The sequence below is a fragment of the Bos indicus genome, chromosome 24 (genome assembly GCF_029378745.1).
Source record: "Bos indicus isolate NIAB-ARS_2022 breed Sahiwal x Tharparkar chromosome 24, NIAB-ARS_B.indTharparkar_mat_pri_1.0, whole genome shotgun sequence".
NCBI classification, from domain to species: Eukaryota; Metazoa; Chordata; class Mammalia; order Artiodactyla; family Bovidae; genus Bos; species Bos indicus.
Genome location: NC_091783.1, coordinates 33405032 through 33420943, shown reverse-complemented (window position 1 = coordinate 33420943; position 15912 = coordinate 33405032). Strand labels below are relative to the sequence as shown.

The window sequence follows — 15912 nt, the reverse complement described above, 5'->3', positions numbered from 1 at the left end:
AAAGTTTTAGGTCCTTTAAAAACACAGTGAACACTACACTCCAGGAACAACGAGCACATTTGGTGCCTACATTTTGGTTTCTAAACACCCTTTTCCAGGGAAAGGAACCAGGGCTCCTTGCAGAAGAGGGTGCTTCTAGGGCTGGGGCAGGGAAAATACTGAAACATCCTGTGATTCCAGAAAAAAGAACAAGCTTGAGAAAGGTGAGGGCATGCTTAAGAAACACACAGGAGCCAGCAGAAGGTGCTGCCAATGGTCAAAATTGGGAAGATTTGAGCAAAAACATAAATGATGGTACGAAACAGAGATCACAGTTGCTTTTTTTTTTTTTAAGTCCATTATGTAAATATAACTAAATAAATATTGGTTAAGTAAGTAGGGGAGAAGGAATAACAGAGTAAGTCCAGTTAGTAAATGGAGAAGGAATGAGGAAAACAAATGTCACCATTAGGCAAAAACCACAGGAGTTAAGTGTTGAAGACCCATGGATGGATGCTAAAATCAGTGGACGACAGTTTGAGGAGAAATGAGGTGTCAGTACAGTCTCAACACAGCTCCCAAAAGATGTTTATCAACTCCAAATGAAGGAACAGTAGCTTAACAGTGGAGAAACCCAGAAGACACCTTCTAAACCAAATGATGTAGGCTAATATCACCAGTGATGAGACATACTGGCATAAGGCATTGACATGATACACTGAGAAAGACATGTCGCATCTGTGATGTTGTCAAAAACCTCCACCTAATCATGAGAAAACATCATATAAAACCAAATCGGGGTACATTTTACAAAATAACTGACCAGCACTCATCACAAGTGTCAAGGTCATAAAAGAAAAGGAAAGATGAGCAACTGTCATGGATTGAAGGAGACGAACAAAACAAGAAGTGAATGTGACATGGGGTCCTGAAACAGAAAAAGGAAGAACCTTAGAGGAAAAACTGGTAAAACTTAAAAAAACACTGTGGTTTAACTAATAATGGTATACCAATGTTATTTTCATGGTTTTGATTAAATTATATACTATCGGTGATGTGAGTGGTAACATTAGAGGAAGCCAGTAGAGATATAAATAAACTATTTCTGCACCCTTTTAGTAAGTCTACAATTATTTCAAAAGACAAAGTTTTAAATAAACCTGTTGTCCTAAGTCAAGACGCAGGTATCTAAAAGGACTACAGTATCGCATTTAAAAGGATTTGAATCAGATCTGGCTCAGTAGAATTTCTGTTAAAGCATGGGTCTTTTAAATCACACACCATTTTGAATAAACCAATGAAACTAACTTTAAACATCTCAATGTCTAAATAGGCTTTTGATTGTTGACTAGTTGCAGGACATAAGCAAGTCATGGAATTGTATTAATGCAGACCTTTGTTCTTATTCTAATGAACCAAAGTCTACCAAGTGAAAACTTAAAAATGCCACTGGGTTAAGTTTGCTCTTCTTGTCTGGGGGGCTGGGAAACAAAACAGATTACCTGTAGCACCACACAGCAAAGAACGCTCCAAAGAACACGAGCAGGAAAGCCATGTAGGTGCTCCACATGATGACATACATGGCGTCCAGACCCAGGATTCTCCAGGGAATGGGAGGGGGCGGGGGCTGGGGCTTGGGGCCGCAGACGGCCGAGCAGTCCTGGCAGCTGCACGGCCCCGTGACCTCGTCCACCGACTCGTCACAGCCCTTGGTGGCATTGTTCATGGGCTCCATCCCATGCGTCGGAAGATCTGTGAGAAGGAGTGTGTTGAGAATCTCCATTAAAAAAAAATTAATTACAAGGGTTGTACTAAATTATATTTTAACCCAATGATAAGCACACTGAAAGAAGTCATGCAACCAGAAGAATAAGAAACACTGGAGGTTTCTGGGTGATCGCGTTATGCAAAACTGCAAAATTTTAAGTTAACCTCAATAACTTTAGGCACAGGGTTCCTCACCAACATTCAAGTCCACCACATTTCAGTGTAAACTTCCAATCAAATGTTTATCTCCACTGAGGAGCTAGTTTAATACTAAGGCAGAGCTTCTGAAAAGGCTCCTTTTTCTATTTTGTACTGGAGTATGGCCGATTAACAGTGCTGCAGTTTCAGGTGAAAGGCAAAGGGACTCAGCCATACAGACACATGTCCCCATTCTCCCTCAGACTCCCCCCCATCCAGGCTGCCACGTAACACTGAGCAGAGCTGCCTGTGCTGTACAGCAGGTCCTTGTCATTTATCCCTTTTATTTTTTGAAAAGGCTCTTTTTTTTTTTTTTACAAATGACTTATTCCTTCAAGTATGTATCAGCACCTGAAGGCAACTCTTCCTCTCCACCCACTCATCCAGCCCCTGATAACCCAGGGGTTACCCCTCCAGCTTCCTCTTGCTGGAGGAAATTCCAAAACCTCCTGATCTGAATTCATCTTCCTATTGCACATTAGGGTTCCTGGGCTTTAAAAAAACCGTTAAGTTCAATACACCAAACCTGGGGGGCTGGGGGGGTCTCTGTCCCCACCTGAAAAGACGGGGGTGATGGTGAAGGGCGCCTGGCCATTGTCCTTGTTGAACATGTACTCGATCCAGTTAGTAGCATTGCAGGCGCTGGCCTCACGCCCGCACAGCAGCCCCAGGGCCTTCTCGTTGCTCGAGGGGGCCTCCACATCCCGGCAGGAATTGTACATGGCTGGAGGGGGAGGAAGAGAGAAGACTGAAACCGTGCTGCTGGAATTCACCAGGTGAGAGCTTACACGGGGCCTCTCACGTGTGAACGTGGAAATACAGACACACTGCAGGCAGGGGCTGGGAGTCTAGACAGCAACCACTGAGGGAAGGAACGGAGGTCACCTCTGACACTGGCTTGTTACCCTGCAAGCGACAGGCTAGGCCAGATTCCAAGCAACTTAAAATCAAAGGCAGGACAAGCCGTGGCCATCCCAGTCCACAGGGGCCTGGAGAAGTGTCAGCCCCGTGCAGGGAAGAGCACACTGAAGGCCAAGGAGGGAGAAGCAAGACCCTCAGGGCCTCTTCAGCTAGTGCAGCTCGTTCCAAGAAACTATCTCTGGTGAATGACAGAAACTCCAGGGTAAAAGCTGGTTTCGGGACAGAGCTCACCTGTGAATGAACTGAGCTTTTAGTATGCATAAAGACACAAGAACTAGTGATGTCAATGGCACTCTGCATGTAAGAAACCAGTAGTAATGGGTCTTACTGTTTTTGTTGTTTAGTTGCTAAGTCGTGTCTGATTCTTTGTGCTCCACACAGTGCAGTACACTAGTATATTAACATTCAATCGCCAGTCCCTGCTTGTTAGAAGCTTCCTAAAACCTTCTTCCCCTAAACTTTAGAGAGGTACTTAGAAATTCATTGTGCTCTACCCTCACTCTTGAAGGGCAGATTAGCTAGCGCAATAGTTTTTTTCAGAACCGTGATAACCCCACTGCTTTTGGGCCTCTAGCTTTGCTGGACAGAAAATCTCCAATTGAGGTGATTTCCACCTTTTCTCTACTTGCATTTAAGATTACCTGTCATTCAGATTTTATAGTTTTTAAAATGAGCTGTATTTAGTTACAAATTCCTTTTTCTATACCTTTATTGAGATAACTCACATACAATTCACCAATTTAAAGTTATAACTTGATGGCTTTTAGCATATTCATAGATAAGAGAAATCATCACCACAGTCAATTCTAAAACATCTTCATCACCTTAAGAAAGAAACCCAGGACCTTTAACTAATGCTCCCTTATCTCCCCATCCCCTTAAGCCCTAAGCAACTATTAATCTACTTCTGTGTCTATAGATTTGCCTATTCTGGACATTTCATATAAATGAAATCATGAATCGTCTTCTGTGACCGGCTTCTGCCACTTACCATGACGTTTTCAAGGTCTATCCACGTTGCAGCATGGATCCTTATTTTATTTCTTTTTATGGTCAAATAATATTCCATCATATGGATATACCACATTTTGTTTATCTATGTATGTATCAGTTGATGGATATCTGAGTTGTTTCATACAGCCACCTTTTGGCTATTATGAACATATGTTTTCATTTCTCTTGTGAGTGGAATTGTTGGGTCATATGGGTAACTCCATGTTTAATTGCTCCAGGAACTGCAAGACTGTTTTCCAAAGTGACTACACTGTTTCACATTCCCACCAGCTGTGTATGAAGGTTCCGATTTCTCTGCATACCTGCCAGAACTAGTCTTTTTATTTCAGCCACCCTATTGGCTGTCAAGTGGTACCTTGCTGTGGTTTTGATTTGCATTTTCCTGATGACTGATTTTAAGCATCTTTTCATAAACTTATTGACTATTTGTATAAATAACATCCTTGGAAAAATGTTTGCTCAGATTCTTTGCCCATTTTTACTTGGGTTATTTTCTTTTTGAATTGTCAGAGCTCTTTATATATTCTAGACACAAGTCCTTCATTAAATACATGCTTTGCAAATATTTCTGCCTCTTTTTGATGGTGTCCATCAGAGCACAAGTTTTTTATTAAATTTTTTTGGTTAGATTTTTAATTGACCATTATAGTAATTGACTATAGTCGCTCTTATAGTCAACAGCTTTGCTGAATTCTTATTCTCTCATTTTATTGTTTTGGGGCCCATTCTTTATTCAGCTGCATCTAATCTATCTTTTAATCCACTTGCATGACTATTTCTCATTAACTGGATCTTCCAGTTGGTTCTGTTTCTAATCTGTTCATTTTCTTTCCCTAGGGTCCTACTCTTGCAGAACTCTCATTTCAGTCATTTTCAACAAACATGACATGGTCTTTTTCAGACTGCCCTATGAGCTTCAGTTGCTGGGATATCCTTCTCCTGTGTGTCACACCTGTTTACTTTCCCTTATGGTGACTGCTTTCTTCACAGGCAAAATCTCTCCTCTGCCAACTAGGTCTCCCTTCCACCCCCCATCTCTGCAGTCTTGCAATAACTCATGAAGTTATGCATTTCATGTCCAACAGAACCAAAGTCCAAATGGTTCCTAAAATGTATAGAAATAAACTTGCACAAACTAAAAATTTCTATAAGGGAACTTATAGTTAGGAAGGAGTTAAAGCAAATACTTTAAGGAGATCATTTCATAGGTTGTAGCTCAAGTCCCAGAAGACAAGCGAAGCAACTCAGATTTCCATTGGCATTTCAGTGCTAACGGAACTGAAAACTGCCCTTTTTCACAGAGCTGACAGGACAACTTGATCCACTGTCCTGATATCAAATATAAAAGAGGGATAATTTAAAAGTTTACTTACCATTGGCAAAACTCTCTCCAACATAGTACTGTAATTCTTTTACATTTGTTTTCGTCTGGTTTGTAGCAGGATCAACATAATCTTCAGTTGCTGTAACGTTCAGAAACTGACTTTGTCGAGGGCTACATGTCAGCTCACAAAACAGGTTCACTAGGTTATAAAAACAGGATGGACATCTAAAGAAAAAGCAAACTATTTTGAATGATCTCATGGATAACAGGGCCAGCAAAAAGATGATTTAAAATACACAAAGACTATTTAAAATTTATTATAAATTGGCAAATGGATTACCATGAGGACATATTAAACCCAGCAATTCCAAACCTAAAACCTCATGTTAAAATAAAGACACATCTTTAAAAACCACCCTAATTACTAATATTTGTGCTGCCCAGATGTAATTTCAAGAAACAAATGCTCTCTGAATCCTGCACTTTATAATTTGGTCATGTTTCCTGTATTTTGAATCCAAAAGGACTTAGGACTACCATGGTGACATTCTGATTGAGAATAAAAAAGGGGAAAAAGGAGATTTACACATTAGTGCTTTCATCTCATAACCTACTGAAGGGCTCTCTTTCAAGCCCCAGATAACCTTAGGCCGTCTCTAAACACAAGAGGATTCCCCAGGATTAGAGAAGATAAAAGAACAGCAGTGGTGTTCGCCAGCTACATGCATTTCAGAAGCACCCGGTTTTCATAAGAACCACAAGCTGTCCGCTGTGAAGCTTCTAATGTTGACCGGTTATGCGGCAGAAGACCTCTGTCTTTCCCTTTAGTTCCGTTATCCGCAAAAGCTATTGCTTCATCAGGCTTGCATTCTTGCAACACAACCAATCAAGACTGCCCCCCAATCTGCTCCTATCCAGATGACCACACATGACACAGAATGAGGACGGTCTGGTCTCGGCCTTCAAAGCTGCCAGTCTCATGGGACTTTCCTGGTGGTCTGGTGGTTAAGACTCCTCGCTTTCAATGTTAAGGGGCATGGGTTCTATCCCTGGTCAGGGAACTAAACTAAGATTCCACACGCTGCACAGTGTGGCCAAAAATAAAACAAAAGCCTCCCATCTAGTGAAGGAGCAGACACACACACTGACTTGCTTTCAGGAGTCCCACGCTTTACTGTGACAGACAGGAATGACAATTACACCACCTGAACAGAAATCACTCCTGGGGTGCACTGCTTCCTACCACTTTGCATAAATTACAAATGTCTCTCCGTGTTACTCCGTTTAACTTCTACAGTTATCAGTTTGGACAGCTGCACAATATTCTGTATTAGCATCTCATTGCTATTATAAATAAAGCTTTGCTACCTCTGATGACACGGGAAATACTTGGCTATCTTTTGATGTAGATGCCCATAATGTCTCACGTAGAGCAGATGCTAAATAAATGTATTTGGCCGAATGACAGCTTCAATCTGGCTCCAGCAACAGCCATGAGATTTCCTTCCACAAGATACACTGGCCTGATTACAGTCTCAACTCTAATGCTCTAATTAGATCATTTACTACATTGTATGTTGTCCTGGCAGAACATACAGAGGGATGGCTCTCCGCTCTGCACTGCCAACTGGAGATCTGGCAAGAAACAAGGACGCCCGCCTGAGCCCTGTCACCTGCAGTGACACCAGCACAGAGAAGCACATGGCCTTCCGTCCACCTTCATGGGGGCTCACACGTGCTGCTCGGAAGGCCACCACCAGCTCACTCTTCTCACATTTGAAAACTGCTGGGTAAGCCTGGAGAACATCTATTATGCGGCCCTTTTCACTGCCCCGGCCACAGAGAACACAGTGGACAGCAAACTGACTTTGACAAAACCAGCCGACTCTGCCAGATTAGGCTTGTGAACAAAGGCAGGCTCCAATGAGGAAGAGAGAACCACTCGCAAAACAGGGGAGGGAGGCGACGCAGAGGACTGTGTGGAGGAGGGTCTGGGGGCAGAGACCTGGGCAGGATCCCCGGAACCTCTCCTCTCCACCGTGCGAAGGGGCTCAAGTCTGAAAGGCCCCAGACCGCAGTGCAGGTCCCCTTTGGGGTGAAGACATCTCAGAAGCAAACCAAGTAGCAATTCTGAGTGTAACAAGAGCAAGAACGAAGTCTCATCATTACTACTTCATCAAAAGTTCTTCTTTATATCTGAGAAGTCCTAAGATAGCATTCTTAAAATGAAACAAGAACTAACTTTTAAACCCATTTTCTCTGCATGCCTAGTGGTCAACCCACCTGGACAGAAACTGCAGAGGCAGCTGCAGGTTGTCCTTCAGTGTGTGAAGCTGCTGGACATCACAGCAAAGACTGACATTGCCAAAGAAGAACCCTGGACAGAGTTCCTTTCAGGAGAGAAAACATGAACATCAGAGTAGCCAAGTGGAATAAACACAAACACTCCTCAAAGAGGAGACCACTTTATGCACATCATCCTTTTTTAGGTACACAAGGGTGACACACCTCTTTGCAAAGTTCTTGCAGAATTCTTTTAAAAGGCGATCATGGAGAAGGCAATGGCACCCCACTCCAGTACTTTTGCCTGGAAAATCCCAAGGACGGAGGAGCCTGGTAGGCTGAAGTCCATGGGGTCGCTAAGAGTCGGACACGACTGAGTGACTTCACTTTCACTTTTCACTTTCACCCACTGGAGAAGGAAATGGCAACCCACTCCAGTGTTCTTGCCTTAAGAATGCCAGGGACGGGGGAGCCTGGTGGGCTGCTGTCTATGGGGCCACACAGAGTCGGACACGACTGAAGTGACTTAGCAGCAGCAGCAGCAAAAGCAGTTGCTCCATCGGTGTTTACATTTGTTCCACATTAACCACCACCACCATTCCCTGAGAAAAAGGGAAGGGCCTATAAAAACAGGGGTCTGATGATCAGAAAATCTAGGTCCTGACCTCAGTGTTGCAGCTAAGGAGCTTTAACCTTAATTAAGGCAAATCTTTTCTCTGGGGCTCAGTTTTCTAGTTTGAAAAATGATGGATTTGGCCTAGCCAATCTAGGAGGTCTCTGTCAGTATCCACATTCCATAATGCTGGGACTTACTGTGGCATCAAATAGGCAGTCAAGATTCTGTGGGATGTTGATACTGTTTGTTTCTTCATTTGGGAGATCTGGCTCCGGCAAGAGCAGGTGGCATCCCATATCACCTTTCTCAATGAAAAAAGCCTCATTCTACCTTCTCTGAGAACACCCTTTCCCAACTTTTGTTAGCAGTTACATCTCCTGATATAGCACTTAAACTCCACTTAGTTATTATTTCTTTTTTCACTTTGCACATGGTTTAATCCATGAATTGGGGAAGAGGAATCCATAAGAAACTAGCTGAAATGTGTGTTCTGTATCCATTCCTAAGAATGGGGCAGATATCTGAGCCCGGTGTCACTCATGGATTACTCCTTCCCGTAGGGAATGGTAATGTTGTAGAGGGATAAATGGGAAGAGATGATTATAAATCCAGGAAGTTTAGAATCTAATTCTAACTGTTGGCTCCTGAGAAATGACTCCATTGACGTGGCAGTCATTTTCTTTAAATAAGATGGTTTATATGAAGAAACGGTACCAAAGGAGGAGAAAACTGTATTCTAAGGAGGAAAAAATTAGTAGGAATCTTTCTGAGCTTCTGGAATAAGGCTTACAGGCTTTGAAGATCAGTACATTTGTATGTGGGGAGAAACAATAGCTGTGTTCATGAGCTAGCAAATAGCAGTCAGTTTTGACGTCAGGGGGAAATAGGGTGACACAGAGTCGGACATGACTGAAGCGACTTAGCAGCAAGAGCAGCAGGGTGAACCCCTAAATAGTATTTTAGTATCAGAAAACACAGCCCAAAGAAGTTATTTGTTCTGAGCTCTTTTGGAGATATTTTACGTTCAATCTCAGGGTCTGTGGACAAAAATGGGAAACGTTGAACATTGCTGACAAGTTGTCACCTAAGAAGTCAAGTTCTTTACCTCTCAGATATTCCTAGACCATCCATGATTTCAAGATATTTCTCTTTGTTAAGTATTCCTGGTTGACCTAAATGCCTTCCTGACTTCCTAACCACCTCCTGTCTTGAGTTGTGCAACACTGAATTAAATGTGCTTTCCAAAAAGAATTGGCCTAAAAAAAAATAAAATAAAAAAATAAAAGGCAATCAAATTTCCTCTAGATAACCAGCAATTCACAAAAGTAGAGGCAGTACAGACATTTCCATTTTTTTTCTTATTGGGAAGCTCCTTTCTTTCCTTGACAATCATTTTACCTCTTTTTAGGTTACTTGGTTATGTTTAACCAGAATGCTATTTTCTGTGAGTCACTCCAGGAAAAGTTAAATGCCTTTAAAGATTGTGATGGAAGAAGCAAATAAGTCCAGAAGACCAGCTACCGTGTCAGCTGGATTTTAGATAACTGCAGCCTCTAAAGCCAGTCTTTTAACCTGGATTTTTCCAGTTCTTTTCTAATATCCCTGTGTATCAGGGATGGTAAAAGAGACAAGAAACAGATTCCTAGCGGCAGTCAAAGGTCACAGGCTCTCGGTGGAAACTGGAGGAACCTCTAAAGTGAACAGAGGACAAGTGAGTCACAGCCACTCAGCAGCCTCGTCTAGAAACAAAAGGGGCTAACTCTGAGTGTATTTTGAAGAAGCTGCAAAGAGCAACATGCGAGGTACCAAGACCAAGTCCCTCAGTAGTAACCTGCTACTGGGAAACTTTACGAGCAAGGTATCGTCAACCCCAGAAAAATGACGCCTGCAGAGTTAGTATGTTATCTTCTCTGTGCTAGAGGTAAGAATCTGGGACAAGAGTAGCCCATTCATTCCACCTCTACCCCCACCCCACGGGGAATATCTACGGTGTAATTGCAGAGGATCTCTGATTAGTGTTTTGTGTTCCCAAAGCCCAAGATTACTCACTCACCTGCACTAGGTCATAGCCATCCTGTGGCAATGGCTTTGGTGGCCCAGAATATCTGCAGTTGTATCTCTTATCTCCAGATGCAATTCCACACTCTCCATACCAAATGCAGGACTGTGAAAATACCTGCAAATGTCAACAGAAAATGGTTCACTAGGGCCTCAGGGATAACACGAATTTCAACACCAAAAAACGCCCTCATTCACAGAAGCTTCCAACAGTACCTGCCAAGCGAAGTAAAAGCCAGAAGCACCGGATAGTTGAACATTTCGAAAAACATTAATTAAAATAAACCCAAAGCTCAACGCTGGAGAAGACTCTTGAGAGTCCCTTGGACAGAAAGGCGATCAAACCAGTCAATCCTAAAGGAAATCAACCCTGAATATTCATTGGAAGGACTGGTACTGAAGATGAAGCTCCAATACTTTGGCCACCTGATATGAAGAGCTGAGTTCATACTGGAAAAGACCCTGAGGCTCGCAAACACTGAGGGCAGGAGAAGCGGGAGGCAGAGGATAAGATGGCTGGATGGCATCATCAACTCAATGGACAAGAGTCTGAACAAACTCCAGGAGACAGTGAAGGACAGGGAAGCCGAGAATGCTGCAGTCCATGGGGGCGCAAAAGAGTTGGACACGACTTAGTGAATGAACAACAGCAAAGTCCAAAACGGACTTGTGAAGTCAGCAAAGGAAGTAATAGAAATTACTTACATGATTTCTACTTCCCGCTAGATTATTTATTAAGAGGAAGCGACAGTTCCATACAAGAATCACTATCAATCAGTGTAGAAGAAAGTAAGATAGTATTATAAGTCTATGATTACTAAGGCTCTATTTTTACACATCAGGATAAGGAACTGAGTCAGGTGTAAATAATGAAAGAACAGCTCCGTATCTGCTAAGGTTAATTAATATCAGCACACCATGAGTAACGTGGGAAAAAAACAACCCATAAGGAGGAGGAGCAAGAATGAGGATCTTGTCCTTGAGTTTAAGTAAAAAGCAAGAAATGTGCATACTTTAATCACCTCAGAATCTTGAAAAAATGTAAAACCTCTTGCATAAAGACTTCTCAAGGGCCACTCCTATTCCCCATGTGAGAGTCACATGGCATCAGAAAAGTCAGCGGGGTGCGCGAGTGTGACTCATCTCATTAGCAAGGCCACCAAGCTCCGGCAAGCTGGCCAGGGTCACGGCTGGCATGACTGTGCAGTCAGCTGTCCTGCAGGGAAACAGCGGCTGCTGAGAAGTAACCATGGCTTCCGAGGTGCCTGACGGGAAAGCCATTTTTGAAAAATGGGCACAGATGCAAGAGAGTGAACTGTCCCCAAGGACAAGGGCACGTGACCCACACACCCCGCAAGGAGCTGAGCAGTGCTGGTCCCGGGTGAAAAGACACAAACCTCGCAACAGGCCCTGAAAACGTGGGAGGAAAAGCAGGCAGGAGATGGAGGGGTGCTGGGGGCGAAATCTAAGGGCCCACAAGACTTGTCTCTGAATTCATTCTTTCCATATTTTAAACCAGCAATTATGACTTACCCCAGCTTGATTAATTAAGTCATAGGTTTAGGCCACAAGGGAGGGAGGGAACTTATACAAATGAGGAAGTGACAAGCATTCAGCAATGCCACGTCCCAAACCTTTGGCAAGAACTCACAAAATTCCACCATTCCTATATAAAAAGAATCATAATTTTGTCTGTAAACCCAGCGGGTCTAGGAAAAGTACTGCTCTTTCCGATTCTGGGTTTTCCACTAAAAGGCCATCATCCATCTACTGAAGTGTAGAAAGGCAAGTAAGCCAAGGAGGGTGACAACTACTGATGCTGACCTGTAACTTACATACTAGGGACCCGCCCCTTGGAATTCTCACCCCACCCCACCCCTCTTGCACAGAATTCTCAACAGACCAACAGGGCAAGCAGGTGCTGGCCAAGGGGCACTCTGGCTTATCACCCGCAGGAGTGACAGGAATCCAGTCAAAAAAAAACGCCACAGCTCTAGCATGACTAACAGACGGGTATCTGGAGTCTAAGTTCCCCTTCCTCAGCACTCGGCGCTCTACAGGACAATAAAGATGACCCAATGCTGTCTGGGTCCTATTTACAACATCATCCTTCATAATCTACACCATCTGTTTCAAAGCAAAGGTGTTTCTACCCACCAGGCAAAAGAGATGGGGGTGGAGAACGAGTTTGAGGGGTGGGAGGTCAGGATTCCTGGGCTCTGATCCTCAATAAATGCAGAGCCCAGCTACACCCGCTGAAGGTCACCCAGCTGTGCCGAGCAGGAGTCTCCCACCTCCTACTCACTCCTGACCACCCCAACCCCGGTTACGTCACAGTTCAGGTAGGCAGACTGAATTCGGGAATAAATGAGAAAGCGCTTAGAAAGCCAGAAAGAACCACCCATCAAACGTAAGGAATTATTCTCCAGGTTTTCCGAGAAGTATATGGGACTTCACCAAAGAGGTTCAAAGACCTGAACAAAATAAACAACCCGAAGCTTCTTCCAGGCCACGAAAAAACTGGGCTCGAGTCACTGCTCTTAGGTTTGCTTTCCCAAGTCATCTGCTTGAAGAAGCATGAACCAGAGGGGCCCAAAGGTGCTCACAGCCCACCTGCTGGGTGTCAGGCACTGCTTTAACTGCTCTCACCTTATGGACCCAACACATCCTTACAGCATGAGCGAGAGGGCAGTGTTTTGTTGGGTTTTTCTTCTGCTTTTTTTGGTTGCACCATGGCAGGTGGGATTAGCTCCTCGACCAGGAATAGAACCCCTGTCCCCTGCAGTGGGAGCCTGGAGTCTTAACCATTGGCTCACCAGTGAAGTCCAGGGAGGTGCTATTATTGTGCCCAATTTATAGATGAACAAACAGAGGCAGAGAGTTTGAATCCAAGAGCAGCAGAGGCAGGATTCAAACCAGAACATTCTAGTTCCAGAAACAGACTCTCAACAAGATACAATTAACCCTTTAGTGAAGGTCCTTGCTCTGGCATCACCTCCCCCCACCCTGTGTGCAGGCAGGCAACCCTCTGAGCTCACTTGCACAGCTGCACCAGTGGGGGAGGCCTCGTGCCCACCTCCAGGCTCTCTCTCCGCCTCCCCTGGGCTCAACTGCAGCTGAAACCCAAGCGCCTCCTTCTGCCCCAGGCCCGGCTGCTGCCATGGTCCCGAGCCTCTCCGGGGATCTCCACCACCTGGCCCCCCTCTTGCCCACATGTTCAACCTCATCTCCACGTTGGTCCCTTCACCTGCTCCTCCCATAAAGGCAGTCCCATTTCCTTCCCCGCTCAAACCGCCCCCAACCCCCCTCCAGCTGCACTTCCAACCACAACAGCTGAGATGCTCACAAGGAAACCGATCCTTCCTCCATCACCAGGCCCTCTTCAGTAGGGTTTAAAGCTCCGGGTCCTCTCCCACCAGCCTCTGGGAAGCCTCCCTGGTGCCGTCTCCCTCACCCTTGCCCTCTCTGAACCCTCCCCTGGGAGCCCACAGGCCTCCTCTGTCTACCTCACCACCTCCCTCCACCTGGTCTGTCCCCACGGGCACCACATCCACCACCCTCACCCCACGGCACCCAGCTGCCAGCCACTGGCTAAGGGTGCCCCCGTCAGCTCAACCCCACAACAGGTCTGTGAATCTGGTACTAAAATAACACCATTTCACAGATGAGGAAACCGAGGGTTACACAGGTAAAGTGACTCCTCTGAGACCACATCTGAGAAATGGGAGAGCCAGGCCTGGCTGGTTTGGAAGCCGGAGCACTTACTCCTTATGCTGCACCGGGGTCACTCCTCTATGGACCACTGACTGGGCCGTACTCATCTCTGCAGCCAGTCTAGAACCTAGCTGCAGTCCTAATGACCAGAATTTCCGGTCTCCAAATGGCCACAGCACTCCATCGGCCAGGACTTTATTAACAAAGACAAGGGCTGCACCTTGAGATCCCTGGAAGATTCCCTGGAATGTGAGGGCGGCAGGAGCCGACACCCAGACCAAGGGCTTGGGCACAGGCCACATACCTGTCTTCCCAGGGAACCACGTGATTTCCAAAGGCAAGGTGCCTGGGTGAGAGCTGCCTTTACTGATACAAGAACACCTGCTGCTGCTTCATACCCACACTCTCCTGAGGAAGGGCAGATCCTGCTGATACTGAAAGTCACCAAGGTTGGAGGTCTGCCAGGACTCCAACGGGGGGCTTCCCTGGTGGCTCAGACAGAAAAGAATCCGCCTGAAATGCAGGAGATCTGGGTTCAATCCCTGGGTAGGGAAGATCACCTGGAGAAGGGCACGGCAACCCACTCCAGTATTCTTGCCTGGAGAATCCCGTGGACAGAGAAGCCTGGTGGGTTTCAGTCCAAGAGGTCGCAAAGAGTCGGATACAACTGAGCAACTACACACACACACACACACACACACGAGGTCGCAAAGAGTCAGATACAACTGAGCAACTACACACACACACACACACAGCTCCAAGGGCACCAGACTGCATGTGAGCCCAGTGTTGGAGATGGTTGGTGGTGGCTGCACGACATGTGATATACCTAATGTCCCTGACTGTACTTTAAAACTGTGAACTTTATGTGTATTTTGACACAAAACAAGAGCTCAGATGTCCTTCACCACTTAAGAGAAAAGTCCAGTGGCAAGGACTGCAGAGAGCATGTTCTTGGTTATACTGAGATTAAACAGAGTACAGTGACCATCAGTTGAAACACCATGGGTCTGAATGTCACTAACACACCCAGCGTCTCTAGTAATAAGTGTTGCAAAAGCTCCACTGAGGGGGGCAGTGGGGGTGGGGTGGGGGGACAAGCCCAAAGAAGGATAATTCTTCCCAGTTCATCTCATGGGCACCCACCAGTCTCTTACAGGGTGACTCGTGACCACAAGAACTATCTTATTTAAGCATTTAAACACTTGACCAATTCCTAAAAAGTCAAAAATAAATGATCATAGATTTTAATTACAGAATACCCACCGATCACAATTATTCAGACATCACAAGTATACATGAGATAACAGGGGGCGCCCCCCTCAGCTCTCCACCCCTATCCCATTCCTCAGATTTAACAAATGTTGATGTATTGGATCGTGGTCTTCCGGGCTTTCAATTTCCCCCTAAAGGTAAACCTATATAGATGCACCTACTCAAACACAAGTGAATTAACTTTTAAATACATATTCTCAAACAAATCTCGATTACCCTCCATGACTGGCTCTGCTTGAACTAACTGTATTTATCCAGGTCCCCAAGGACAGACTCTAGCCTTTGTCTGCTGTTCTTTGTTTTCTCCACAGATTTCAGTCTCCCCCAGCCCCCACATCTTGGGACAGCCTCCCTTTTTACAAGCCTCACCCAAGACTCAGTGCCAACAATGAATTTAACTCTGACTCCTTTCACCTGGTTATGTGAGCGGTCCTGGGGAGAGGCAGGTGGTGCTATTATTATGTCCAACTTACAGATGAGCAAACCTCAGATGTGGCCTCAGAGGTGCTCATGGGCATCCCTCCTCAATGCTCAAGTCACCAGGCGTCCTGCACCCAGAGCTCTGTACACGACCGTTCCATAAGCTCCCCTGTGGATCCACCAGGACGGGATGGATAAACTTTTTCTTTTTTCTTTTTAATTTAATATTTATTTATTTGGGCTTCCCTGGTGGCTTAGACTGAAGAATCTGCCTGCAATGTGGGGGACCTGCGTTGGATCTCTGGGTTGGGAAGATCCCCTGGGGAAGGGAATGGCAATCCAC

The 15912-nt window shown here is 45.1% G+C and overlaps 1 protein-coding gene across 1 annotated transcript in view; it reads right to left on the bottom strand.

Moving 5' to 3' along the window:
* The window catches only part of NPC1 (NPC intracellular cholesterol transporter 1), a 47330-nt gene that overhangs the window by 26373 nt on the left and 5045 nt on the right, over positions 1–15912 (bottom strand). The window contains exons 2-6 of the mRNA XM_019986712.2: positions 10156–10278; positions 7487–7593; positions 5253–5428; positions 2501–2668; positions 1482–1731 (exon numbers count right to left, since the gene is read on the bottom strand). Of these exons, the coding sequence (XP_019842271.2) occupies positions 1482–1731; positions 2501–2668; positions 5253–5428; positions 7487–7593; positions 10156–10278 (824 nt within the window). The remainder of the gene's footprint in view (positions 1–1481; positions 1732–2500; positions 2669–5252; positions 5429–7486; positions 7594–10155; positions 10279–15912) is intronic.